Below are 23952 nucleotides of genomic sequence, written 5' to 3' on the forward strand. Positions count from 1 at the left end.
GCATTCCTGATCCTGTCTTCCTTGGAAGGACATCACCAAGGCTTGCATTGACTTTGCATATGGGGAAGATTTATTGAAATGGCCCTACTTGGACACAGGTGGCTCTTGTCTGTGCTAATTCTCCTCTTTCTCCTGCTCCTACTATAGCCAAGAAAGAACTGGATTCCCACTCCTCATAAATCTCTCTCATACACCATGCCCCGCCTTTCCTAACTAGGGATTTCTCACCCCAGGCGGCACCAGTTTTATAATATTCTTCCTGGTGCCTCTGATGTGGCAGTAAAATATGAGACCACCCACAGAGATAGAAGCCTCCTAGTAGAATCAAGATTTTCCCCACCCCCTTCCCAAGGCCAAGGACTTGACTGAGGTATTCAAGGAGCTTGCTATGAGAATGAACATATTAGGGCATTAAGAGGAGGCAGCTAATGGGAGACAAAGCCCTTGGGTCCATCCGTTTTGCCTGAGGTCAAACAGCCAGTCAATTACAGACACAGCCACCCCAGCCCCCAAAGGCATCTGGAATTCCAGACCATCCCTACCCTTCCCTCTGCCAGACAGAGCTGTTTAGAGGCAGCTCAAACCTGAATGAGCCCCCGGCAAGGAGGCAGCAGTCTGTGTGGCCCATCAGGAGACAGACTTCTGAATCCCAGCCAGGCAGGGGGATGGACTGCTTGACCCTCCGTTCAGCCTGAGTCAGTCTGCCAGGCCCTGCAGTAAACATTCCAGAGATGGGCAAAGCAAGTGTTTCTCCTGGGTTGCTGAGGGCTCCTCAAGGCCAGAGCTGCTTGGATGGTATTGCTGTAAAGAGCAACATGTTCTGGGTTCTGGGTTACAATCAACTTGAAGGCTGCCAGTTGTGCAGGTTGAACACTGTACAATGACGCTACATCATAATTAGTGTAGGTTTGTAAGTTTATCACAATGTTGTACCAGTAGATGGCAGTCAAGTGTCTTGAGGATGCGATACACTGGGACCATCCCTGAAAGAATTACTAGTCCCTTTCCCAGGCAACAAATATCTGCTAAGCATGTGGCTTGTGCCCAAGCACATTGCACTGGGTGTTGGGGTTCTGGTGAGCATCAAACAGTTTCTAGTTTCCAGGAGCTCACAGACTAGATACTGGAGGCAGGGGACAGACAGTAATGTATAATTAGAGCCTGGAATGGTAAGTGTCATAATAATTTTAAGTACAGCATGCAGTAGGAACTGCAGAGGGACACTTCACCCACCCACCCAGGTGGCACTGCCAAGGAAAATGCAACAGAGTGTCACCTGAGAGAATCTTGGGACATGGAAAGGGTAAGTCAGGAAAAGAAGAGTGGGAGGATTCTAAGCAGAGCAGACTGCACATGCAAAGGCTCAGAGGCATGGAAGCAAAGGGAAGCAAAGGATGTGTTTAGGGAATTGGGGGAAGATGGTGTGACCATGAGTCAGAGAAGAAGTGGCCACCATGTAGCAGGGGCCAGATCATGAAGGACCCTAGGGGGTCTGCACTGAATCCCCACCACTTTAAAGTATGAGACCACTTAGAGGTTGTGGAGCTTTGACTAACAGGGACTTCTCCATTTTGAACGTGAGGGGGGTGGGGGTAGGTGACCTCTGCCTTACCACTTCTCAGGGTCAATATGAGGTCAGATAGGAGGAGGAATGTGAAGGGGCTTGACAATTGTAACCTTTTAGTTCTTTTCATCATCATCCATTGCTACACTGGAACAGATCAAAGCGAGGTGAATCATAGTATTGTTTTGTAACACCTGTGGAAGTAGATTATGTTTTATTTACTTGTGGGTCCCCACTACACAGCACCCAGTAAGTACAGAGTCAATCCTCAGTAGTTCTTTGTTGGGGACTCTTTTTCAGGCCCTGGGCTACATACTTTGGAACTTACTACAATATGTACCAGGAACTTTCTCTATCTCATTTTATTAAATCTTCACAAGGACCCTATGAGATAGCTATTATTATCCCCATTTCTCTAATGTGGAAACTGAGCATGCTGAGATTGAGAGACATAAGGCTACACAGCAAGTGAGTAGAGTTGGAATTGCATCAGGCTGTCTGTCCTGAGTCCTCTCTCTGCTGCCTTGTTGCATAGAGGGTCAGATGAATTTCTTACCACAGCCTTCCCTGGAAGATGCTATCATGCTTGACAGATGGGGAAACTGAGACCTAGAGAGTTAAATGCCTTGCCCAAGAAATATGGTAAGTGAATGATAGAACTAAGATTTTGCTCAAAGTTCCATGATTCCAAATCCATGTTATTTCCAGTACATCAGTGATTACTATCATAGGTCACCCTCCTGTGGTCCCATCCCTACCCAGTATTTCTCTTACACCAACCCAAGCTAGAGGGAACCCTATTCTAGATCCTGTTCTGACCCTAATAGCTATACCTCTTTTGATAGGCTGAGGGTATGTACCCACTGTCATCTTACAGATTTAGTCTCAGACCTCGCTCTGAGTACCCAAGCACCAGAAATCCCTGCTCAAAGGAACCTTGGCCCAATCCCAGGGACTATGTAGCCAATTTGCTTGGTCCATCCTGCCAAGTGGTGGCCAAGAGACAACTGTTTTAGGGGGAAAGGAGAGTACATAAAGCTTGACTGTATGGTCCAAGTCATCTACAGATCTGACCAAGATACTTCAGTGGACAGAGAAGAGGGTGGGTGGAAAATTAGGAAGGATCATGGGTTAGGCCTGGGAACCTAGAACTGTAATTTTCTAGGTGGAATGTCAAGACTTTTCTGAGAAGTCTGAATTCTGAGGCCTCAAGGTCATTATGAAGTTGTAGGTGCCAAGAAAGGAAGACAGACATGTTTCTATTTAAATGTTTGCTAGCTTTATTTATCAATTATAAATATTGGACATATGACACATTGGTCTCCATTTGCTTTTTTGCCCCAGGACCTACAAATACTAGAGGTAGAATTGTCCTAGTGCCTCAGATTTACACACAATAATTTAAAGGATTCGTGATAAGAATTAAAAATTTCCCTTTATTTCAGTCAGTTATTGGGACAGTCTTGGGAAGAGATGGACCCCACTGACATTGGCTAGGAATGGATAAGGAAGCTTTGGGCTTCCGCCCAATATCCAACAAAAAGCCAGAATCCATGTGCATCTGAGTGAGCCTAGCCCTGTCCCTTTAACTGAAAAGCCTCTGCCCCAGAGCTCTCCTTCCAGCCCAACATCCAGTAAAAAGCCAGAATTCATGTGCATCTGAGGTAGGCCTAGTCCTGTTCCTTTAACTGGAAAGCCTCTGCTTCAGACCTCTCCTTCTGGCACAACACCCAGAGAAAAGCAGGTAGGATAGTCTTTGTTTTCTTTCTTCTCTGTCTCTTTCTCTCCCACTTCCTTTCTCTTGAAATTTTCTCTTTTGTATATATGTTTTTAAAAATCTGCAAGTGCTGTCTCTTGTCTCTGACCTTTCCTTTCTCTTGCTAATTTCAGAATCCATGTGCATCTGAGGTTGATCTAGCTCTGTCCCTTTCTCATTGTTTTGCCTTTTTTAAAAAAACTTTTTCCCCTTTCCATTGCTTTGCTTTGTCTTTTTTTTTTTTTTTAGCTTTTCTTTTTCCTCTTTGTTTCCCTTCTTTTACCTGATTTTCTCACCTTGCTTTTCACCTTCCACACACTGAGTGTCTAGGAAGTTCTAGTGCACAGTAGGGAAATATCTGAATACTTTTAGGATCATAGAAAACCTCAGCCCCCACTGATCTGCTACAGGAAGGGAAAAACTCAACCTTATAAATCTAAATTTAAATTCCTTTCTGTGGATACCACATTGCAAAACACAGCAGTAGAGAAGTAGGCATAGAAGTACCTCACAGTAAAGTGAAGCTTAGGAGCTTACAGTCACAGAAGTCACCAACAAATTAGCCAAACGTGAATATACCACCAAATGACTAAAAATCAGAAAAGAGAGTCTGTGAAGTGAACGGCTGGGAGGAATACAGAACTGCATGGCTCATCTCCTCCCACACACCTCTGAATTCTTAGTTCAACCTCGCAGCTCAGCCCAGGTACACCTATTCCCTTGAAACTGTGAGGCCTTCCTAATATCAAGTTCTATTGAGAAAAGTGCAGGTTGCTTGATGAGGATCAGAAAAACGGAACTGAAGAAATATCTCAGGTCATCTCCTTTTGCACACCTCTAACACTCAGAGTTAACTATGAAAATGTAGGGAGTAACATATAATTCACCAGATGACCAGAAACCACAGAAGAGACACAAAAAAATATGAGAAATATCTCTCTCCCGAGGGGGAAGAACAGTTTTTTATCTTCCATAGATGGTACAATGGGATTCATGGAAATGTCAGATAAAGAATTTAGGTTTTTCATAGTGACAAAGAAAATAGAGATGCAAGAGAACAGTGACGAGTTCCAGAAAATGCAAGAGAAAAGAGACAATGAGTTCCAGGAGGTGAGGAAGTTCTTCCATGATATGAAAGAGGAAATATATAAAAAAGAATCAAATGGAACTGTTAGAGATGAAGGCTGTAATACATGAAATCAAAGCATCCCTTGAAAGTATTAAAATCAGATTAGATCATGCAGAAGATCGAATCTCAGATGTAGAAGACAGAACCTCTGGCCTAGAAAAATTTACCAAAAAGACTGAGAAAATAATAATAATAAAAAGGAGAGAATAATATACAAGTAATACTAGATATCACTAGACATGCAAACATCCAGATTATCAGTATCCCAGAAGGTGATAATCAGGGCACTGATAATTTATTCCATGAAATCCTGGAAGAAAACTTTTCAAATCTAAAGAGGCATTCAAATATCCAGACCCAAGAAATACAAAGACCCCACATAGAATTGACCCAAGAAGATCTTCCTCGAGGCACATCACAGACCAGATTGACCAAAACCACCAACAGAAACAAGATACTAAAATTGGCAAGAGAGAAATGTCAAGTTACTTTCAAAGGATATCCCATCAGGCTAACATCGGACCTCTTATTGGAAACAATGCAAGCAAAGAAAGAATGGGAGAATATATTCAAAGTGTTAAGTGAAAAACAATTTCAGCCAAGAATACTGTATCCAACAAGATTATAGTATTCATTTGGAGAGAAAAGTTAAAAACATTCTCAGCTAAATAAAACCTGAAAGAATTTACTAACACTAGACCAGCTCTTCAAGAAGTTCTGAAGGGAGTACTATACCAGAAAAACTAACGATAGGTAGATAAATAAGAGAACAAAAAATCATCAAGAAAAAGGCCAACTTAATGGTAGGGACAAGTTCTGAAATATCAATAATAATGTTGAATGTTAATGGAAAGGTCAGACCACAGTAACACTGCAAATTCAACAAAAGAAAGATACATGAGACTGAACTGGTGAAAAAGAATTCTATGACTTTTTTTTTCTAAAACATTACTGATTTTCTTCTATGTTTTATCTTCCAGATCTAAGGATTTTTGTTTTCTTTTGTGTTGTTGATAGGTTCAGTAATTTGTTAAAAAAAGATTTTTTTAAAAAAAATTGAAACATAAGCTTTTCTCTTTTCCTGACCTATTTGCAATTAGAAAATATTTATGAGTATTCTTATTTTGTGGCAGAATGGTTATTTGAGTAAATTCAATAAGACAATAGTATCTGCTGCCTTGCATCAGAAATTGAATTCATATGGGGCTTTATGCAAATAACAGACCAAATTGAGATTTCTTTTTTGCAGATAAGTTAGTTTATACCTCTCTTTAGTAAAAAGGAGAATGGAGAGAGAAAAAAAAATGTTTCAGAAGAAAATTACAGTGCACTTGTCACTAGATCCTAGCTTTATCCACACTTTAAGATCTTTCGTGAATCAATAAAATGTGACAAAAAAGTTTAGTATGGAAAGGAGGGGAAGGGGGAAAAGGGAAGGAAAAAACAGGTAGAAGTATGTTTAACTGACAAAAAATGAGAAGCTATTTGCTGATGATAATGTATATAGTAATATCTTTGTCTTGACTGACATGCATGGTATTTGTGTTGGAAAAAGAAATGTATACTGTAAAGACATGATTAAATGTAAATTAAGTTTAAAAATTCAACTAAAAAAAGAAACTTTGAAAGCAGATATACCGAAATAGACAGAAAACTTGTAGAATTTCTTTCACAGGTGGAAAGTTAAAAAAAAATAGATGGCAAATTTTTCAGGAAAAAGAAGAAGAAACTAAGAAGGTTCTTAAATAAATGCTTAGAAATTATTGATCAGAACTAATCACATGCCACATGTGGCTTATGGCAGATTTGGGATATACAAGTTTATGTGCTAATCTATAGTGTGTCTTACTATGAAAAAGAGGGAGAATGATTATTGGGAAGTAATAAGGTGTCTCTCTCCCAGAGATTTATGGAAATGTTTAACATAGTGCCCATTTTGGAACAAGTGGCTAAACCTATTAGTTTCATCATATCAGCAATAAAAAAGAACAATTAGAAACTTTTTGTTATCTTTTCCTTACATGTATCAATAGGAAAATATCTAAACTCATAAGCAACCCAACTTTAGCTGCTAGCTTTCAAGATTGACTAAAAGAACAGATGTGGAATTAGAAGGCCTAGATTCAAGTCTCTGAGGCAAAGTATGAAAGTACGTAGTCTGAATGGGGTTCAGTTTCCTTATTTATAGGATGGAAATACCTACTTCATGGTGGTAACTGTAAGCATTAAATGAAAAAGGCTCTAAGTTAAGCCCTATAACCACAGTTTCTGCCACAATCTAAGTACTCAGTATTTTTTTCATCCACCTCTTCACTCATTTATTTATTCAGCAAATATTAATTGATCTTCTACTGTGTGTTAAGCACTCTGAGAGCTATTGGGGACAGAATGATGAATAAGATATTTTCTGACATTGAGGAGCTATGTTATAGTTTATTATAACATAAATATAATTAATTATAGTTGTAATAAATAGTATGAAAGAAGAGTATACAAAAAGAATATATACCAGAAGAAAGATGAATTATGGATCAGGATTATGGTGCTTATGGAGAAAAACGAGCAAATGTATGGGTTTGTGAAATATTTAGAATGTAGAATTAGTGGGAATAGGGAGGGAGAAAACAGAACAAGAATATGTCTACATTCCTGCCTCAAGTGATGGATAGATAGTGATGCCATTTGCTAATAACAGGGAAGACAGAGGCATGGACATAGGAGAAAGCAGATGGAAGGGTGGAAGGATGGATGATGGATGAATGGTTGGATGATGAATGGACAATGGGATGAATGAGGGCTGCTTCACTGGACAAATTAGCAAATAGAAAAATGAGTAGATGGATAGGTCAGTAAAGTTCTTGATGGGGTATGTAGGGTATAGCTCAATAAAATAATACCATGCTATTTATTTATGTAGTATACTTTAGCTCATTTAATCCTTAAAATAGTCATTAGAAATATGTAGCACAGGTGTTATTAAGAATATCTTTCTTTCATAGAGAATAAAACTGAGACATTGGGAGGGAGGGTGTCAGTCCACTTGACAGAACCAGAATCTGAATCTCCACCCATCTTCCTATTCACACTCTTTTCCCTCTACTGCACATTGCCTGTAAATAATGAGAAAACCAGCAATTAAGGAGGGAAGAGAGAGTGTGTGTCTTGGTATGCACCTCTAGGTATAAGGTCTTTGGAATAAGGGAAGAAAGAGTAAAGTAATCTGCTTACTTATTCAGTGGATTTCTTCCTCTCCTTTCTAGGTCAAAGTATTTCCATGGAAAGAAGGTGAACGGAGATATTGAGATCCGAGTGGAACAGGTAGGTGGGAGCTGAGTCTTCAGCACTATTGTCCTGATCTTTTCTACAGCTGGGACAACTTTGGTCTCCATCTTAGGTGGCTATAATGAGCTAAGATTGCCAGAAAAATGTAATTTATAACTAGAAATCTCATTAATTTCCAGAATTATTTGGTTGAGTGGTTTTAAATCTTTTTGTTTTAGCAACAGGACCTTTCTTCAAAGGAAATAGCAAGGAGCTCATTTATAAAACAGAGACATACAGAGTTGTTCTGGTAGAAATGGACATAGAGAGCCCACAAGTTCTTCTGCTACATCCTGTTCTCCAAGGTCCCTAAGGAATCTCTTTGGAAGTACTTAGGCTAAGGAGGATAGTCTGAGAGCATCATGACTTTGAATCCTGGCTCTCTAATTTTCTGGGTGTTGGGTAGGGGACTTAATCTTCCTGTGCCTCAGTTTCCTGTATTGTTGGGATTAAATTACATAAACCTCAAAAGAGATCAGAATAGTAAATTCTATCACTTGTTATTACTGCTGATATCAGTAGTCCTCATTTTAGTATATATGGAAAGAAACATGGACTTCATCAAGGCTACATAGAAAGTCAATAGCTGAATTGGGATTAGAAGGTATGGTCTCCTGACTCCAGATACAAGATTCCTCCTATTCATTCAGTGAGGACCTTCTTTATGTCAAGCACCATGCATGGCTTTAAAAGAGTACATTAGAGCTTTTGCTCTGGGCTTAAATCCCATCATCACCCCTTACTAACTTCATGACCTTGGCTTTCTCCAGCCAAGTTTCTTCATGTGCACAATTGAGGTAATAATAGCATCACTCTATGTCCATAGGATTGCTGTGAGGATCAAATGAGTCAGTCTGTGAAAAGTGCTTAGAATCCTGCCTGGCACTAAGCACTTAGAAAACATCACCCATTTATTATCATCATCTTTGTTACCAAAAACAGTTAATGAGAAAGACAAAATCTTTGCTGGAAAATGCAATAAAAAAAGAAAAAAGAAAGGGTGTGACTGTTCTTCCTGCACTTTTGAGCTTAGTATGTCAGAGAACAGAAAGGCCTTCTGACCATCCATTTGGGTTGGCTTCATATTAGAACACCTACAGTTTGAATTTGAGTTTGATCCTGTGACTTTCAAGTCAGTCCAGTGTCTACTGGTTTTCTTTTCATGGCAAAGAGCAGGTTATTTTTGTTCATTTCACAAATATTTGTCAAGCGTCTACTATGCTAGCTAGCTAATACATGAGGAATGGAGATACAGAAGCAGAGACCCTGTCCCCAAAAGCTTGTGGTGTGAGAAGGAAGGAGTGGTAAGTCTTCATGGAGCATCAACATAGGTGAAGTCCAGGAAAGAGAGGTTTAGACTTAGTGCCTTAGATAGTAGAGGTCACAACCAATTGAAGGAGTCAGAAGTGGCTTCAAAGAGAGTATGCAGTGTGTTAAAGGATGCATAACATTTCAACAAGTGGAGATGGTAGTATGATTATGTAGGATAGAGGTAGTATGAGCAAAGGCAAGGAGATCAGATGTTCAGGATGTGAAATGGTGGGAAAACCAGTTTGATTGACTCACAAATAGGACGCATTGTCTCCCCTTGACCCAAGCCTCCTTTCCCTCCTTCATCCCATTAGGTGACCAAATGCTGCTGATCCCACATCCCATAGTTTTCTAGTTCATGTTGTTCCCCCTGTTGTCTAGACCATCAGCTCTTATCCAATCTTCCTTATCAAAGATCTCTGAACTCCCTTGTTTGTTTGTTTTGAGAGAGGTTTTTGCTATAGGGCATGTACGTACACTCATGGAAGAGACAGTGAGAAATCACCCCCCAGGGGCAGATGGCCATGACACAATCCCTTCTCATCCATTCTTCTCTTAGGATTTTGGGCATGCACACACACACACACACACACACACACACACACACCACCTGCTGGTCCCATTAACTTCATTTTTTTTTTTTTTAAAGAGAGGTTTTTGCTATAGGGTGCGTGCGCTCACCAGACAGACAGAGAGAGACAGACACAGAAAGCGAGAAATCACCCCCCCTCCCCGGGGGGGATGGCCACACCACAATCCCTTTTCCTCCGTTCTCCTCTCCGGATCTTGGGCACACACGCACATGCGCCCGGCGTGAGTTTTAAGCCACCGGGTCCAGGATGCAAACTGCGGTCAACTACATGGAAGTCCAGCAACATAGCCATTTCACTAACTGCTGGTCCCAACTTCATGTTTTTTTAACCACCTCAAATTTTTTCTTCATATTAAAGCTAGAGTGATCTTTCTTTAAAAAGCAAAATAGATTTGTTGAAGTGTTAGCTTTACAATTCTTTCCTCAAAGACTCATTCTCTGAGTCTTTACCAAATCTAAATCAAGTAACCTGGTTATTCCCTTTCATAACACCTCAGTTTTCCTCCTATCCCTTATCAGAGTTGTAATCCATATATTTAGAGTGGAATTATTTTTGTGAGGGTAGGGCTCATGACTGTTTGTGTCTCGCTCTGTCAGGTAGCACACAGAACCTGGCACAAACTAGAACTGAAGGAAATATTTGTAGAATGAATAACTGATAGATTCCACAGATTCCAAACTGCTTGTCAGTTTCCAAGAGTGCTAAATCACTGGCTCCTTAAATCTCCCCTCAAAAATATGGGTTTTCTGTAAACCATCTGGAGAATACCCAGTGGCCAGCTGAACTGGCACTGCCTCCTCCTATTTGTGGCCACCCTAGAGGTATGTTGTAATCTCCCCTTTTATCTCAGCATTGCTGCTGGCCCAATTTGTAGGTACAAAACATGTGAGCAGGAGGATCAGAGTGAACTGCCCTAAAGAAAACTCACTCAGGGGGTCTGGGGGATACTTAGCTAGTCCGTGGGGGCTACAGCCACATAGGAAAACCTTGGCTGATTTAAAGTTGTCCTGACTTCCAGCCATGCCTCTCCATATAAGCCAGAATGTGAACTAGCCAAAAAATCAATTAGCAGGCTATTTGGGCATGTTTCCCTGGAAGACATGCCTTTCTAAACCCATCTTGGAGTCAGAATTGCTTGACTTTGCCCATCTGGATCATTGGGTGGGTCACATAAACAATTCCCCAGGAATCTCACATGCATCCTCCAGCACTTGGGAAAAGTCTTAGGATGGAAGCCACTGTTTAGTCTGAGCTAACTTTGCATTTGGAGAGCCTGTTTCCCAACTGAGGGCCAAATTCACCAGATAATTGCACTGTCTGGATTTTGCTGGACACCGTGAATGAGTTAGTTATGGTTGGCCTAGAGAATGCTTCTACCCCATTTCTCCACCCTCTTCCCCCCAATTCAAAAACTGCTTGCCTTGGCTCTTTCAGAGCCAGGAACCAAGAAGCCCTGGGGAGGCTGGTGGGGGCAACTGCATCATTTTGCATGCAGTTACCCAGAATGCCCTGCTGCTCTGAGGGATCTTCACAGCAGTGTCCAAGTCAGAACTGAGAGGATCAGGCCAGAATGGTTGGCATGTCAAGCTCTCTTCTGTTTATATTTGAGGCAAAGGGTCTTTTTCTCCACAGGCACAAGTCACCCCTCTGTGGACTAAGCAATGGGGTTGATGAATGGATTCATATTAAGTAGACTTGCAGTTTTGAGAGATTAGTGGATGAAGACTTGGTGGGATAGAGCCTCAGGCTCTAATAAGTAAATATTTTATAAGCCCTAAATGACCATGGTCAGTCTTTCCACAGTGTTAGTGGAGGTGCTAAGGCATAAGGAATGACAATGCCTTGCTCTAGCAGATGGAGAAAAAGTGAGAGAAAGTGTAAATTCTCTCCTTGAGCAATACCCAGCCAGTGAAGGAAGCTGCACATGCCACAAACTTACATATAAAGACCGGTGGCTTTGGTATGATATTGGAGTCGGAATGCATTTAGCTAGAGGTATGTGGGTCCAGAGAAGGCTGTTAGTTGATGACTTGCTCATTTTCTACCCTTTATGTATTTCTTCAACATAATATCTTCTGGGGTGCGTGCGCTCACCAGACAGACAGAGAGAGACAGACACAGAAAGCGAGAAATCACCCCCCCTCCCCGGGGGGGATGGCCACACCACAATCCCTTTTCCTCCGTTCTCCTCTCCGGATCTTGGGCACACACGCACATGCGCCCGGCGTGAGTTTTAAGCCACCGGGTCCAGGATGCAAACTGCGGTCAACTACATGGAAGTCCAGCAACATAGCCATTTCACTAACTGCTGGTCCCAACTTCATGTTTTTTTAACCACCTCAAATTTTTTCTTCATATTAAAGCTAGAGTGATCTTTCTTTAAAAAGCAAAATAGATTTGTTGAAGTGTTAGCTTTACAATTCTTTCCTCAAAGACTCATTCTCTGAGTCTTTACCAAATCTAAATCAAGTAACCTGGTTATTCCCTTTCATAACACCTCAGTTTTCCTCCTATCCCTTATCAGAGTTGTAAACCATATATTTAGAGTGGAATTATTTTTGTGAGGGTAGGGCTCATGACTGTTTGTGTCTCGCTCTGTCAGGTAGCACACAGAACCTGGCACAAACTAGAACTGAAGGAAATATTTGTAGAATGAATAACTGATAGATTCCACAGATTCCAAACTGCTTGTCAGTTTCCAAGAGTGCTAAATCACTGGCTCCTTAAATCTCCCCTCAAAAATATGGGTTTTCTGTAAACCATCTGGAGAATACCCAGTGGCCAGCTGAACTGGCACTGCCTCCTCCTATTTGTGGCCACCCTAGAGGTATGTTGTAATCTCCCCTTTTATCTCAGCATTGCTGCTGGCCCAATTTGTAGGTACAAAACATGTGAGCAGGAGGATCAGAGTGAACTGCCCTAAAGAAAACTCACTCAGGGGGTCTGGGGGATACTTAGCTAGTCCGTGGGGGCTACAGCCACATAGGAAAACCTTGGCTGATTTAAAGTTGTCCTGACTTCCAGCCATGCCTCTCCATATAAGCCAGAATGTGAACTAGCCAAAAAATCAATTAGCAGGCTATTTGGGCATGTTTCCCTGGAAGACATGCCTTTCTAAACCCATCTTGGAGTCAGAATTGCTTGACTTTGCCCATCTGGATCATTGGGTGGGTCACATAAACAATTCCCCAGGAATCTCACATGCATCCTCCAGCACTTGGGAAAAGTCTTAGGATGGAAGCCACTGTTTAGTCTGAGCTAACTTTGCATTTGGAGAGCCTGTTTCCCAACTGAGGGCCAAATTCACCAGATAATTGCACTGTCTGGATTTTGCTGGACACCGTGAATGAGTTAGTTATGGTTGGCCTAGAGAATGCTTCTACCCCATTTCTCCACCCTCTTCCCCCCAATTCAAAAACTGCTTGCCTTGGCTCTTTCAGAGCCAGGAACCAAGAAGCCCTGGGGAGGCTGGTGGGGGCAACTGCATCATTTTGCATGCAGTTACCCAGAATGCCCTGCTGCTCTGAGGGATCTTCACAGCAGTGTCCAAGTCAGAACTGAGAGGATCAGGCCAGAATGGTTGGCATGTCAAGCTCTCTTCTGTTTATATTTGAGGCAAAGGGTCTTTTTCTCCACAGGCACAAGTCACCCCTCTGTGGACTAAGCAATGGGGTTGATGAATGGATTCATATTAAGTAGACTTGCAGTTTTGAGAGATTAGTGGATGAAGACTTGGTGGGATAGAGCCTCAGGCTCTAATAAGTAAATATTTTATAAGCCCTAAATGACCATGGTCAGTCTTTCCACAGTGTTAGTGGAGGTGCTAAGGCATAAGGAATGACAATGCCTTGCTCTAGCAGATGGAGAAAAAGTGAGAGAAAGTGTAAATTCTCTCCTTGAGCAATACCCAGCCAGTGAAGGAAGCTGCACATGCCACAAACTTACATATAAAGACCGGTGGCTTTGGTATGATATTGGAGTCGGAATGCATTTAGCTAGAGGTATGTGGGTCCAGAGAAGGCTGTTAGTTGATGACTTGCTCATTTTCTACCCTTTATGTATTTCTTCAACATAATATCTTCTGAAAGAAAAGGTGGGATATTTTTCTTAAAATATTTAATATTTCACACCCCTTGTCTGTATTTTCTTGTACCCGCTTCAGGCACAATTCACAATTCTTTCTTGGCCAACTTTTCTTAGAAGAGACCTTGACTGTAGATAATGACCATGAAGATCATGTAATAGTTAAAGAAACAGTTGTCAAGAAGGTGGAGATAGGGAGATTGGATGTTCATCCAGTTTGATGGATTGATAACAGATGGAGCACTATCTTGTGTTGAAATAGGATTACTTAGTTGAAGTACACCTTGAGAGAAATATATATAGTGACTTTCTGAAGGACTCTGTCCTTGGCTTTGTTCTACTACTCATCTGTAACTGACTTGTCAAGTTACATCTGCCAGTGTCTTAAAGATGGACGAGAGATACTATGCTGGACTAAATTTGATATGATCAGATTTAATGGGGTACGATATAAGATCCCCTTCAAAAACTCAGCATAAAGCAGCAGCATTGGGGAGACCTAGCTTATTTTTTTAAAAATGCATAAGGAAAAGAAAACATACCCATAATGTGAGTTTAAAGCAACTTAATGTTTACGGGAAGAAATACAGTGTGAAGGTTAAGATACGGCTTCACGGTAAGATATACTGAAGATGGACTCAACTCTACCTATTTTAGCTGTGTTGACCTGTGTTGACCTTTTACTTACCCCATCTCTAAGCATAAATTTTTTTCATCTGAAAAAAATGTAAATAATAATTTCTACTCCTTAGGTTTATTGTGTGAATTAAATGAGCTGATGTCATATGGTTAGCATAGTTTCTGGGACATATATTAGGTGCCCAATAAACAAAAGTTATGATTGTTTCTCTCCCAAAACCTGAAGCTACTTCAGGCTATGATATTAAAGTATCATATTTAGAATGCAGGAAGGTGATGATTCATATACCCCCCAACACACACACACAAACACACACAATCACACAATGCTAGGCAGACTCCGAGAGAGCAGTTGCAGTGTGAGGCGAGTGCAGCCACCTGGAATACCTTCTGAAGATTGGAGTAAAAGGAGATAAAGCTGATGAAAAAGAGGTCAGTTTGAGGAACTGGAGATGTTTAGTCCAGAGAAAGAGAGGTCCCTGATAGGTCACACACTGAGTGACTTGAACAAGTGGTTGATAGAGTATTAGCTACCATATGCAGCTAAGGGCATGTGAGTCCTTCTGAATAAAGCTAAATGCTTTTTATTGTTTATATAAATACTTTTATCAGTTTGATCTTACAGCAGCTGAGGTTGGGAGAAAATACATGGCTTGCCCAAGGTTTCTCAACATATGTCTTCCTCTTAGCCACTGCGTTTGTCTGCTAGTGTTACTTATATTGAGAATAACCAGAACATATTAATTAAAGCACTTTACATGCATTATCTTATTTCAACCTCAAGACAATCCTTGAGACATATACTTTAATGGTCTTCATTTGGTAGATAAAGTGGGGCTCAAAACATTTAAACAACCAGCAGAAATAAGTGACAGAAGGGGAATTTGAACCTGTATTTTTGTACTGACCCACAACCCTATTTTGTTTCACTGGGGTCAGGGTTCACGCTAATGGGACAGTCTTTCAGAAAGATGGATTTCAGTTTGCTATGAACAGAAACTATGAGGTAGTGCTGACTTATGATGAACGGCACATGCCCCTTTGAGAGGTAGGCAGTCTCTAGTGCTGGAAATGTTTTGGCAGTAACTACACGACTAATTTGGGGAATGTCTCACAGGAACTTCTTGTATCTAATATAATATAACCTTTATTCATGTTTCTTTTATTCATATCTGAGGGTGATAGTAATATATTTTTATACTTATTGAAAAGATACAAAATATCTGGTATCTTCACCAAAGTATCTGGTGAAAAGTCTATCTCCAACTGTGCTCCCACCAATCTAGTTCTTTTCCATGTAGTTAACCAATATCACCAATTCTTTTTTTCTTTTGTTCTTCTAGTTTATCATTTTTTTACAATCACCACATATCACATCATAGAAAATGAATTTGCCCAGCATATATTAGTCCAGTCAAAGATATTACCATACCCATAATCATCAACAGGTAACTTTCCATTTTTGTGTCCCTTAAATGTTTTGATTCTTTTTCCTCTTGATTCCCTTCTTCTCATCCTCCCCATTTCCTGCTCTCTTCCCACACTGTCTCTAGTATCACAATTACTCTCCGTGCATTTGTACCTTTCAGTCTTTCAGTTTCTGCCACAGAGTGCAGACATTTGGTACATAATAAGTGGGGATGTACAGTGCCTCTCTTTCATAGTCTGACTTCCTTTGCTTAGCATTAAATCTTTTATATTCAGCTACTTTCTATCAAATCATAGCCAGTGACACTCTAAAACGATTAAACACCATGATCAGGTAGGCCTCTTTCCAGGGTTGTAAGGGTGGTTCAACATATACAAAACCATAAGTGTAATGTACCATATTAACAGAAAGAAAGAAAAAACCCACATGATCATATCAATCGATGCAGAAAAAGCATTTAATAAAATACTACATCCCTTCATGATTGAGACTCAGCAAAATCGGTATAGATGGGACATTTCACAATACATTATCACCAATTCTTTGAACAACTTTCCACAGAGGTGTTAAATGCAATGAGCAAACACACATGTATGCTTTTTATAAATGGCAATTGTTCAGGAAAGCATACGCCACTCCGAGTATTTCAGAGGGAAATTTAATGAAGAAGAATTGGTTACGAATGTATCAAAAGAGGACATCGTATTATCCAAAGCCACAACAGTCCCATTTTCACTCTTGTCATTTCCTACCACTGCTGCTGTTGGAATTGCCACTATTGTCACTGAAGAACAAGCCTGCACTCCTGTTAGCTCTGCAGGGATTCCCAGCACCTTCTCTATCTGCTGCTGCTATTGGGGAAGCACCTATAGCTACTTCTAGAAGTGTAATGATTCCTACTTTCTTACTAACTTCAATTCCTGTATGAATGCCTTCCACTACAGAAATGAACTGGGACTACATGGCAGAAGAATCTGGGACCACAGGGGCTAGGTGGTGGTGCAGGAGTGACATAACTGGACTCACATGAGAGAGGTCCTGAGTTCACATCCCAGGACCTTCCTGAACATGTGCACATGCTTTAGATCAGGCCAGCTGGGCCTGGGAGTAGAACATGGCATCAAGACTCTGTTGGGGGGTGCACTTCTCTCTGTCTCTCCCAAAAAAGAAATAAAATGTGGTAATTGTAGATTTTAGATTTTCAACTCCCTTAGTGCAGGAGAGGATACAGAAGGGCTGTATGAGACTGATGGTGATAGATAGTGACTGCGACGGTCGAGTCCTTTAGCTTTCAAAACCCACCCACACCCTCCTACTTACCCATATTCCTCTGTACCTAATTTCCACATATATACCTTGGAGTTTATTTCTTACAGTTAGATACTAGTCTGCCTCATTCTGGTTAATGTTTGCCTAGGATTCTGTCATTTGTCAGTATATCAGAAGGATTCATTTGTGGAAATAGAGCAACTCATTCCAAAGTATGAGGGAACTTTAGAATGTTTGTGGAAAAATAGTATTAGAGTACAAGTTTATTTCAGCACAAAACTTTTTAAAAATTAATGCAGTTTTTTTTTTTTTTTTTCCTAGAGAGAGTTCTGCTATAGGGTGTGTGCACTTGCCGGAGAGACAGAGAGAGGCAGAGAGACAAAAAGCTAGAAACTCATCACACACTCACACACCCTCCTGGGATGGCCACACCACAGTCCCCTCTCCTCTACTCTCCTCTCAGGGTCTTGGGCACACATGCACACGTGTCTGGCATGAGTTTTAAGCCACTGAGTATGGAACTAGAACTCATGGTCAGCTCATGGAAGTGCAGTGATATAACCATTTTGCCATCTGCTGGTCCCAGAAATTCATGCTGTTTTTTCATAATAGGCATTCTCCATGAACTTTTTCAAGGTTCCTTGTAGTGCATGTTGCAGATATTATATGCACCTTGGTGAACGAAGGACTTTTCCCCAGCTGCTAAAATTTCTCCCTGAAGACATCCACCAGGCATCAGCTCTCTTTTGGTAGTACCTTGGGCAAGAAGATCTGCCTCACTAAAATTCATATCTCTTTATTGGAGGCAGTGACCTCCAATGACTGGCCAGCATAGGAAGTGAAGATCTGGACCCTTTCCCTAATTTGGGACAACTCTGAAAAGCCATTCCAACTCAGAGCTCCTTGAGTGGGTGGAGATCTTGCTGACATTGTGGTGCAACCTAGCTTCTCTTTGTCATAGCCCCGCTTCTTTCCTTCCAGTAACAGTGATTCTCAGATCACTGCATTGTAAACCTCTCCAGGCTAATATTCATCCCAGCGTCTGCTTCCCAGAGAACTCAACCTACAAGAATGCATTTATAATTTTCATAGATATTGTTGAATTACCCTCAGTAGAGGCCATATAGATGGTCTTTATGACTCCTCTGGTCCTGATTTCTAGGACTTAACATGACCCCAGGGTCTGGAGGTCATCCTGCAAGAATACTCTCCTGGTTTCAGCCCAGGCACTATGCTGAACTCTGAAGTGCTTCATCATTTGATTTTTCTATTTGACCCCCCTTGTGTTTGAAATTCACCAGAGCTTGGCGTTTCTCTGCAGGACTGAGTCCGGCAGAACTCTACCCGCTCTGATCCAGTAAGTCTTGTTTTGTTAACAGAATCCTGCAAGATTTATTTGTTTGGCTTGGCTTACCCTGACCTCAGATGTTCTGTTTTGTATTATTTTTAAAAGCGTGCAAGTCTCCATGTAAGCCTTTCTCTTTTCAAATCTAAGAACCAGCTGGGAGGAAAAAAAAAAAAAAAAACAAAAAAAAAACCAAAGCAGGTGAGATACTAGGGCATATTAACTGAACATAACTCATTAGAGGAACAAGTGTTTGTCTCCTTAATCATGGCATTGATGAATGTGGCTTTGTCAGCTTCCTGGGTCTACTTTTAGCTCACCAATGACAGAAAGCTGTAAAGAATGGAGAAACAATCATGATGATGTTGGTAGCAAACTTTTATTGAACATTTATTATATGCTGGTTGCTATGTTAAGCACTTCCTGTGCAATAATTTATTTAACACACACAATATGCCTGTTGCTGAGGAAACTGAAGCTTTAAGATCTTTAATAAATAGCCCAGATAAAGCCACACAGCTAATGAGAATGCAGTGAAACTAGGATCTGAACTCAGGTCTGGCTGATTTCCCTTCAAAAATCCTTTGTCTTTCTTTTCTTAGCTTGGGTTCCCACAGTCCTTCACTATCTCACCCTGTGCTTTTGATCTGCTGGATAAATTACAAATTCATGTAAGATGGTCTCCCAGCAAAAGATTCCTCATCTTTTCCTGACTAGTCCTAATTTATCTTACTCACCATTTGATGCTTCTGGATTATTGCTGTGTAATTCCTCTCTGACTAGTTCTGTTTGTTCTTTGTTTTTCCTCAGCAGTTAATATTCACTGCTGTCTTTACACATAGCTGCATGTCATTAGAGTCCTGTAATAGCTCAGGCTCCAGCCAGAACACCTGGATTTGTACCCCAGCCCAACCACTTCCTGACTGACCTTGAAGAAGTCATTGAATCTCTCTGTACCTCAGTTTCCTCATGTGTAAAGGATAATAATAGTGAGTATCTCCAGAATTGTGAGGTTAAAATAAGTTACCAGGTGTGATGCTCTCAAAGCAGATCTTGGCAAAGAGGAAGTGCTTTAATAAGTGTTAGTAGCTATTTTTATTATTATTATTTGTACGTTAATTCGCTATACATCATTTAGATTGTGAAGAGACTTTACCCGGCACGATTTACACCTCAGTCCAGCCCATTTGAGACTATTACACACATCCTTGTCAATAGGTAATAAACCTTACCTGTGTCCCACAAGTGTTCTACCTCTCCATTTTCCTTCCAAATTTCCTTTCCCACACTCTTCCCCCCCCCACTCTTTCTACTTTGTTTCTAGTGCCACTACAATTTTTAATACTTTTATGTTATTTTTATGACCTTCATGTCATCAAACACATATTGCCTGAGTCAGTTTATTTTTAATTATAATTTAATTTATTCATGATAGAGTGCATGCACAAGCACATACGACAAAGAGAAAGAAAGAGAAGGGGGTCTTCCACAACATCTGGCTCACACAATCCCCTTCCTCTAGTCCTCCAGCCCGTCAGATCCTGGATACTCACACATATGCCCGGCATGTTTCAGGCTGGTCAGGCTGGGAATTTGAACCGTGGTCACCATGTGCAATCTGGCTTCTCTTGAGCATAATCACTATACTATGAAGCCAGCCCTTCTTGGATAATTTCTAGGTGTTGGTCTCATGGGTCATTTAGAAATGGAAAAGAGATAATTCATGCACTAAAAAGTTTTGTAGTGCATTTACCTTGACAGGAAATGTAAAATGATCATGTTTATGTGTGTGTTTTATTTTTATTATTTACACATATTAGGGACTGCAAGAAGTTTATGAAATGAAACATAGAATGAAAGTATCAGTTTATTTCAGTGCAAACATTTCTTGAAATCTACATATAATTCCTCTCGATTTGCATTTTCATAAACTTTTTGAAAACCCCTCTTATTTCTAATCACAGTAGCATAGATGCTGGCCCCCAGAAGGTGTTGTAGATGTTTTGTGAGTGAATAGATGATGGGCTATAGTCATAGAAGGGTAAAGTCTACAAGAGTTCTTGGAGATCATCTAATCCGACTTCCTTATTCGACAGCTGAGAGCTTTCAGGAGGTGGGATAACCAGACCTGGCACACACACCAGATTATTGTCAGGGTCTCAAGTGTGGAGAGCCCAGATTCCATCTCCCACATCACTGATCTTCATACCACATTTCTCATGTAGGGAAGCTGTCTTTTGTCTTCCTGTAAACAGCCATTACTTCCTTCCGGTAGTTTTAATCATCTAATCCTTTAGTCAGTGAAGTTTATATTTTCCACAATTACCTGTGAGAGGTCTCCTTTTCTTTTTTTTTTTTTTTTTCTTTAGATTTTTGCTATAGGGCATGTGTGCTCACCAGAATGACATATAGAGAGAGACACAGAGAGAGGGAAATTGAGAAATCATCCCCCAGGGGGGGGGATGGCCATGCCAAAATCTCTTCTCCTCCAGGCTCCTCTTGGGATTTTGGGCACACACAAGCACATGTGCCCAGTGTGATTTTCAAGCTGCAAGTTCCAGGACTGGGAACACACAGCTGACCATGTGGGAGCCAGCCATTTTGACATTCATATCATCTTCTGACCTGAGAGGCCTCCTTGGGAGGAATTAGAATGAAGTGCTGAGCCATAGCTTATGGCCAAAGGGGAATTCCAACTAGTGAGGACTAGAGAAACACCAAAAACAAGGTTGGATGAGCCCCACTGATTGCACACAGAACAGGGACTGCTTTGCAAAGTGGTTCATTCTTTGGGCCTCCTTGTTGTCTCTTCTGGAAGAGACACTAGCAACTTGGTTTGGTTGTATCACTAATTAGCACCTCTACTATTGATGATGATGACTCTCAGTGGGATTGAGAAAGTCCTTGCACTGGGAAGCCCAGCTCATAATTCCTTAGTTTATAACCACTGGTAATTTGCCTTTTCTTATTGCCAGCCCATGTCGTCAACAGCTGCCCTGTTCCGTTAGCACCATAGACAGATGAGACCCAGTAGAAATTAAGAACTCAGCAAGCCCTTTAACTTCCTGGGGGATGTGTAATTATATATATATATATAGAATTTGTCTTATCACAACTTGCTTCATTCCAGAAACACTCACTGAGCACTTGCTCTGTACTTGGTCTTCCTGACAGAGTTCTCTACTCCCAAAGAGTTCTTCATGTAGTTGAAAGATAGACAGTAAATGGGGCCAGGAAGTGGCATGGTGGTTTAGGTGCTGGACTCCCATGTGACTGACAGCAGTTTGAGTCTCAATCCTGGTGACTTGCTTTTTCACGTTCTCTCTCTCTCGTCAAATTAAAATAATAACAATAATAATAATAAATAAACTTAGATAAATATATTAAAATATTTATTATTTTAAAAAGATAGTAAAGTCAGTAACTGTAATACATTGTGACAAAAGTGTCATAAAGATCTGTCTAGCTTTAAGACATTCTTAAAAAGGCTTCACAGAGAAGCTGATGCTCAGGTAGGGCTTGAGAAGGGCTTAGGTAGATGTCCATAGACAAATATGAACATTGAACTTTCTTTTCATTTCAGTTATTTTATTGCCAAAAAGCAGATGTGCTCCTCAGAAAGAAAGAGAAAGCACTCCCCAATAGGGCATGGCCCTTTATTCTGTTTTTCCATCCCATCATTTCAGGTATGCACACATGCCCTGCATGGTTTTCAAATCACCTGGGCCAAGATTTGAACGGTGGTGGTCTGTGTGGGATCCAGCTCTCTGTGCAGATGGCTTACCTGCTAGACTATGAGGCCAGCCCTTTCAGACTTTTTAACTGAAGAGCATGTGGTAAATCTCAGTTTGTCACATATAAAGGAAATGGTTAGAAAAGAGGCAGTGTGAGAAGGAGTAGTGGGAGATGAAGCTGGAAAAGAAGGTAGGGAGAAATCTATTCAGGGTAGATAGTATGAAGTATGCAAACAGAAATTGTGTCTTGGAGGCAATGGGGACATGTGTGCTACACCATGGAGTGAGTGACCATGTTTTCACTTAAGATGTTCATGCTGATGTGGTCTTTGAAGATGGACTGGGTAGAAATGGTGGTAGGAAACTAGAGACAGAGAAACTGAGCTCTGAATTTGGTGGGAAAGACACCCAATCCTTGAATATTAGGCTCAGGTAGGAGGATTATGTGAACTTGATAACTGTTAAGTGAATGCATTTGTGTCCTTGCCATTGTGTTCTTTAGTCACGTTAGCATCATTCTCTTATCTATAATGTGTACCTGGCAATAGAAGAGATTACCTGTTTTCTTCCAAACAAAGGATAGAGTCAGACCCGCATGTGTTTCAGCTGACAGCACTTAAAAGTGAGCCACTACTAACCTCATCTTCTTCATCACCTCAGTCCGGCCACTTGCCCTGGTCCATTTCACACTTCACTGTCCAGTGTGCTCTCAAGCTGCCTAATCTCTAGCCTTATGATCTCCTTTTCTGCCAGTGATCTCCCTCCCTACTCACTTCCACTCCTCTAACACTCACTTTTCCAGCTTTGACCTTCAGCTTTGGCTTGACCACTCTTTACATTTTCTGCCAACTCTGCAGTTGTCTCCATTTGGGGTTTGGCCCACTCCCTGGTGAGAGGAGCCCCCACTGGGCTCACCGCAGTCCTGCCAGCAGCCTCAGTCCAATGTGCTCACACACTGGGTCCGTGCCTTTGCATTTCAGTAGGAACCAAGGGTTATTAATTAACCCAGGGTGGAACCTATTATGAAACATCCCAGAAAACTGGAACGGACCAAAGAGGCTTCTGAACTCACAGCAGGAGAAAATGCCTTTTAATTGAGTTGGATGACTTCACTGCAAAAATCTGTCTGGCTGCTATGCTAAACTGGAAACTAATCTATTAGATTGTCTACGAAATCTCTCATCTCTCCCTGAGCAGAGTCTCCTGAGGAGGGGAATGGGCTGATACATAAACAGGACTCAAGGATTGAAATGGCTTCCTTTGGCTTATACCCAACCTGGTTGTGTTTTCTACTCACTTGGGAAAGAGAAGGGTAGGTTAATGTCCTCAAATGAGTTTATATGCTCCACCATGTCTATCTTTAACATCCCATAGGAGATTTTCTAAGGCACTGTTCCCTTTAGAGTGAAATTCAGCCTACCTGGATCTGTCTTGAGCCCCTTAACTCAGGGGGTTTTAGAAAGTGATGTGAAATCTTCCACATTGATAATGCTGTCAGGTACAGCCTGGGCTCTAAAGGAATTAGTGATCCTAGCCAGTGCCCAAGCCATGCTTACTAAGTAAGTGCCTCATATGGATTAATTTATTTAATCCTAATCAGTACCCTATGATGAGTAGATGCTATAAATTCTTTCCCTCTCCAGATGAAGAAAATAAGAGTTGCCCAAGGCCACATGGCTTACAGATAGCAGAGCTGGAATTTATTCAGTCTAACTCCATAGTCTGTGTTAAGTTTGTAACTTTTACACTGCCCAGACAGGATGAGGTGCCTCTTACCTA

General features: G+C 41.0%; 1 protein-coding gene across 4 annotated transcripts in view; it reads left to right on the forward strand.

Annotated features, from left to right (window-relative positions):
• SYN3 (synapsin III) overlaps nt 1–23952 on the forward strand; it is a 523616-nt gene that overhangs the window by 19088 nt on the left and 480576 nt on the right. For all 4 annotated transcript variants that reach the window (XM_006170337.3, XM_006170336.3, XM_006170335.3 and 1 more), the window contains one exon: nt 7710–7767. In XM_006170337.3, the coding sequence (XP_006170399.1) occupies nt 7710–7767 (58 nt within the window). The remainder of the gene's footprint in view (nt 1–7709; nt 7768–23952) is intronic.

This window comes from Tupaia chinensis, unplaced genomic scaffold (assembly GCF_000334495.1).
Source record: "Tupaia chinensis unplaced genomic scaffold, TupChi_1.0 Scaffold148234_1, whole genome shotgun sequence".
Classification (NCBI taxonomy): Eukaryota; Metazoa; Chordata; class Mammalia; order Scandentia; family Tupaiidae; genus Tupaia; species Tupaia belangeri.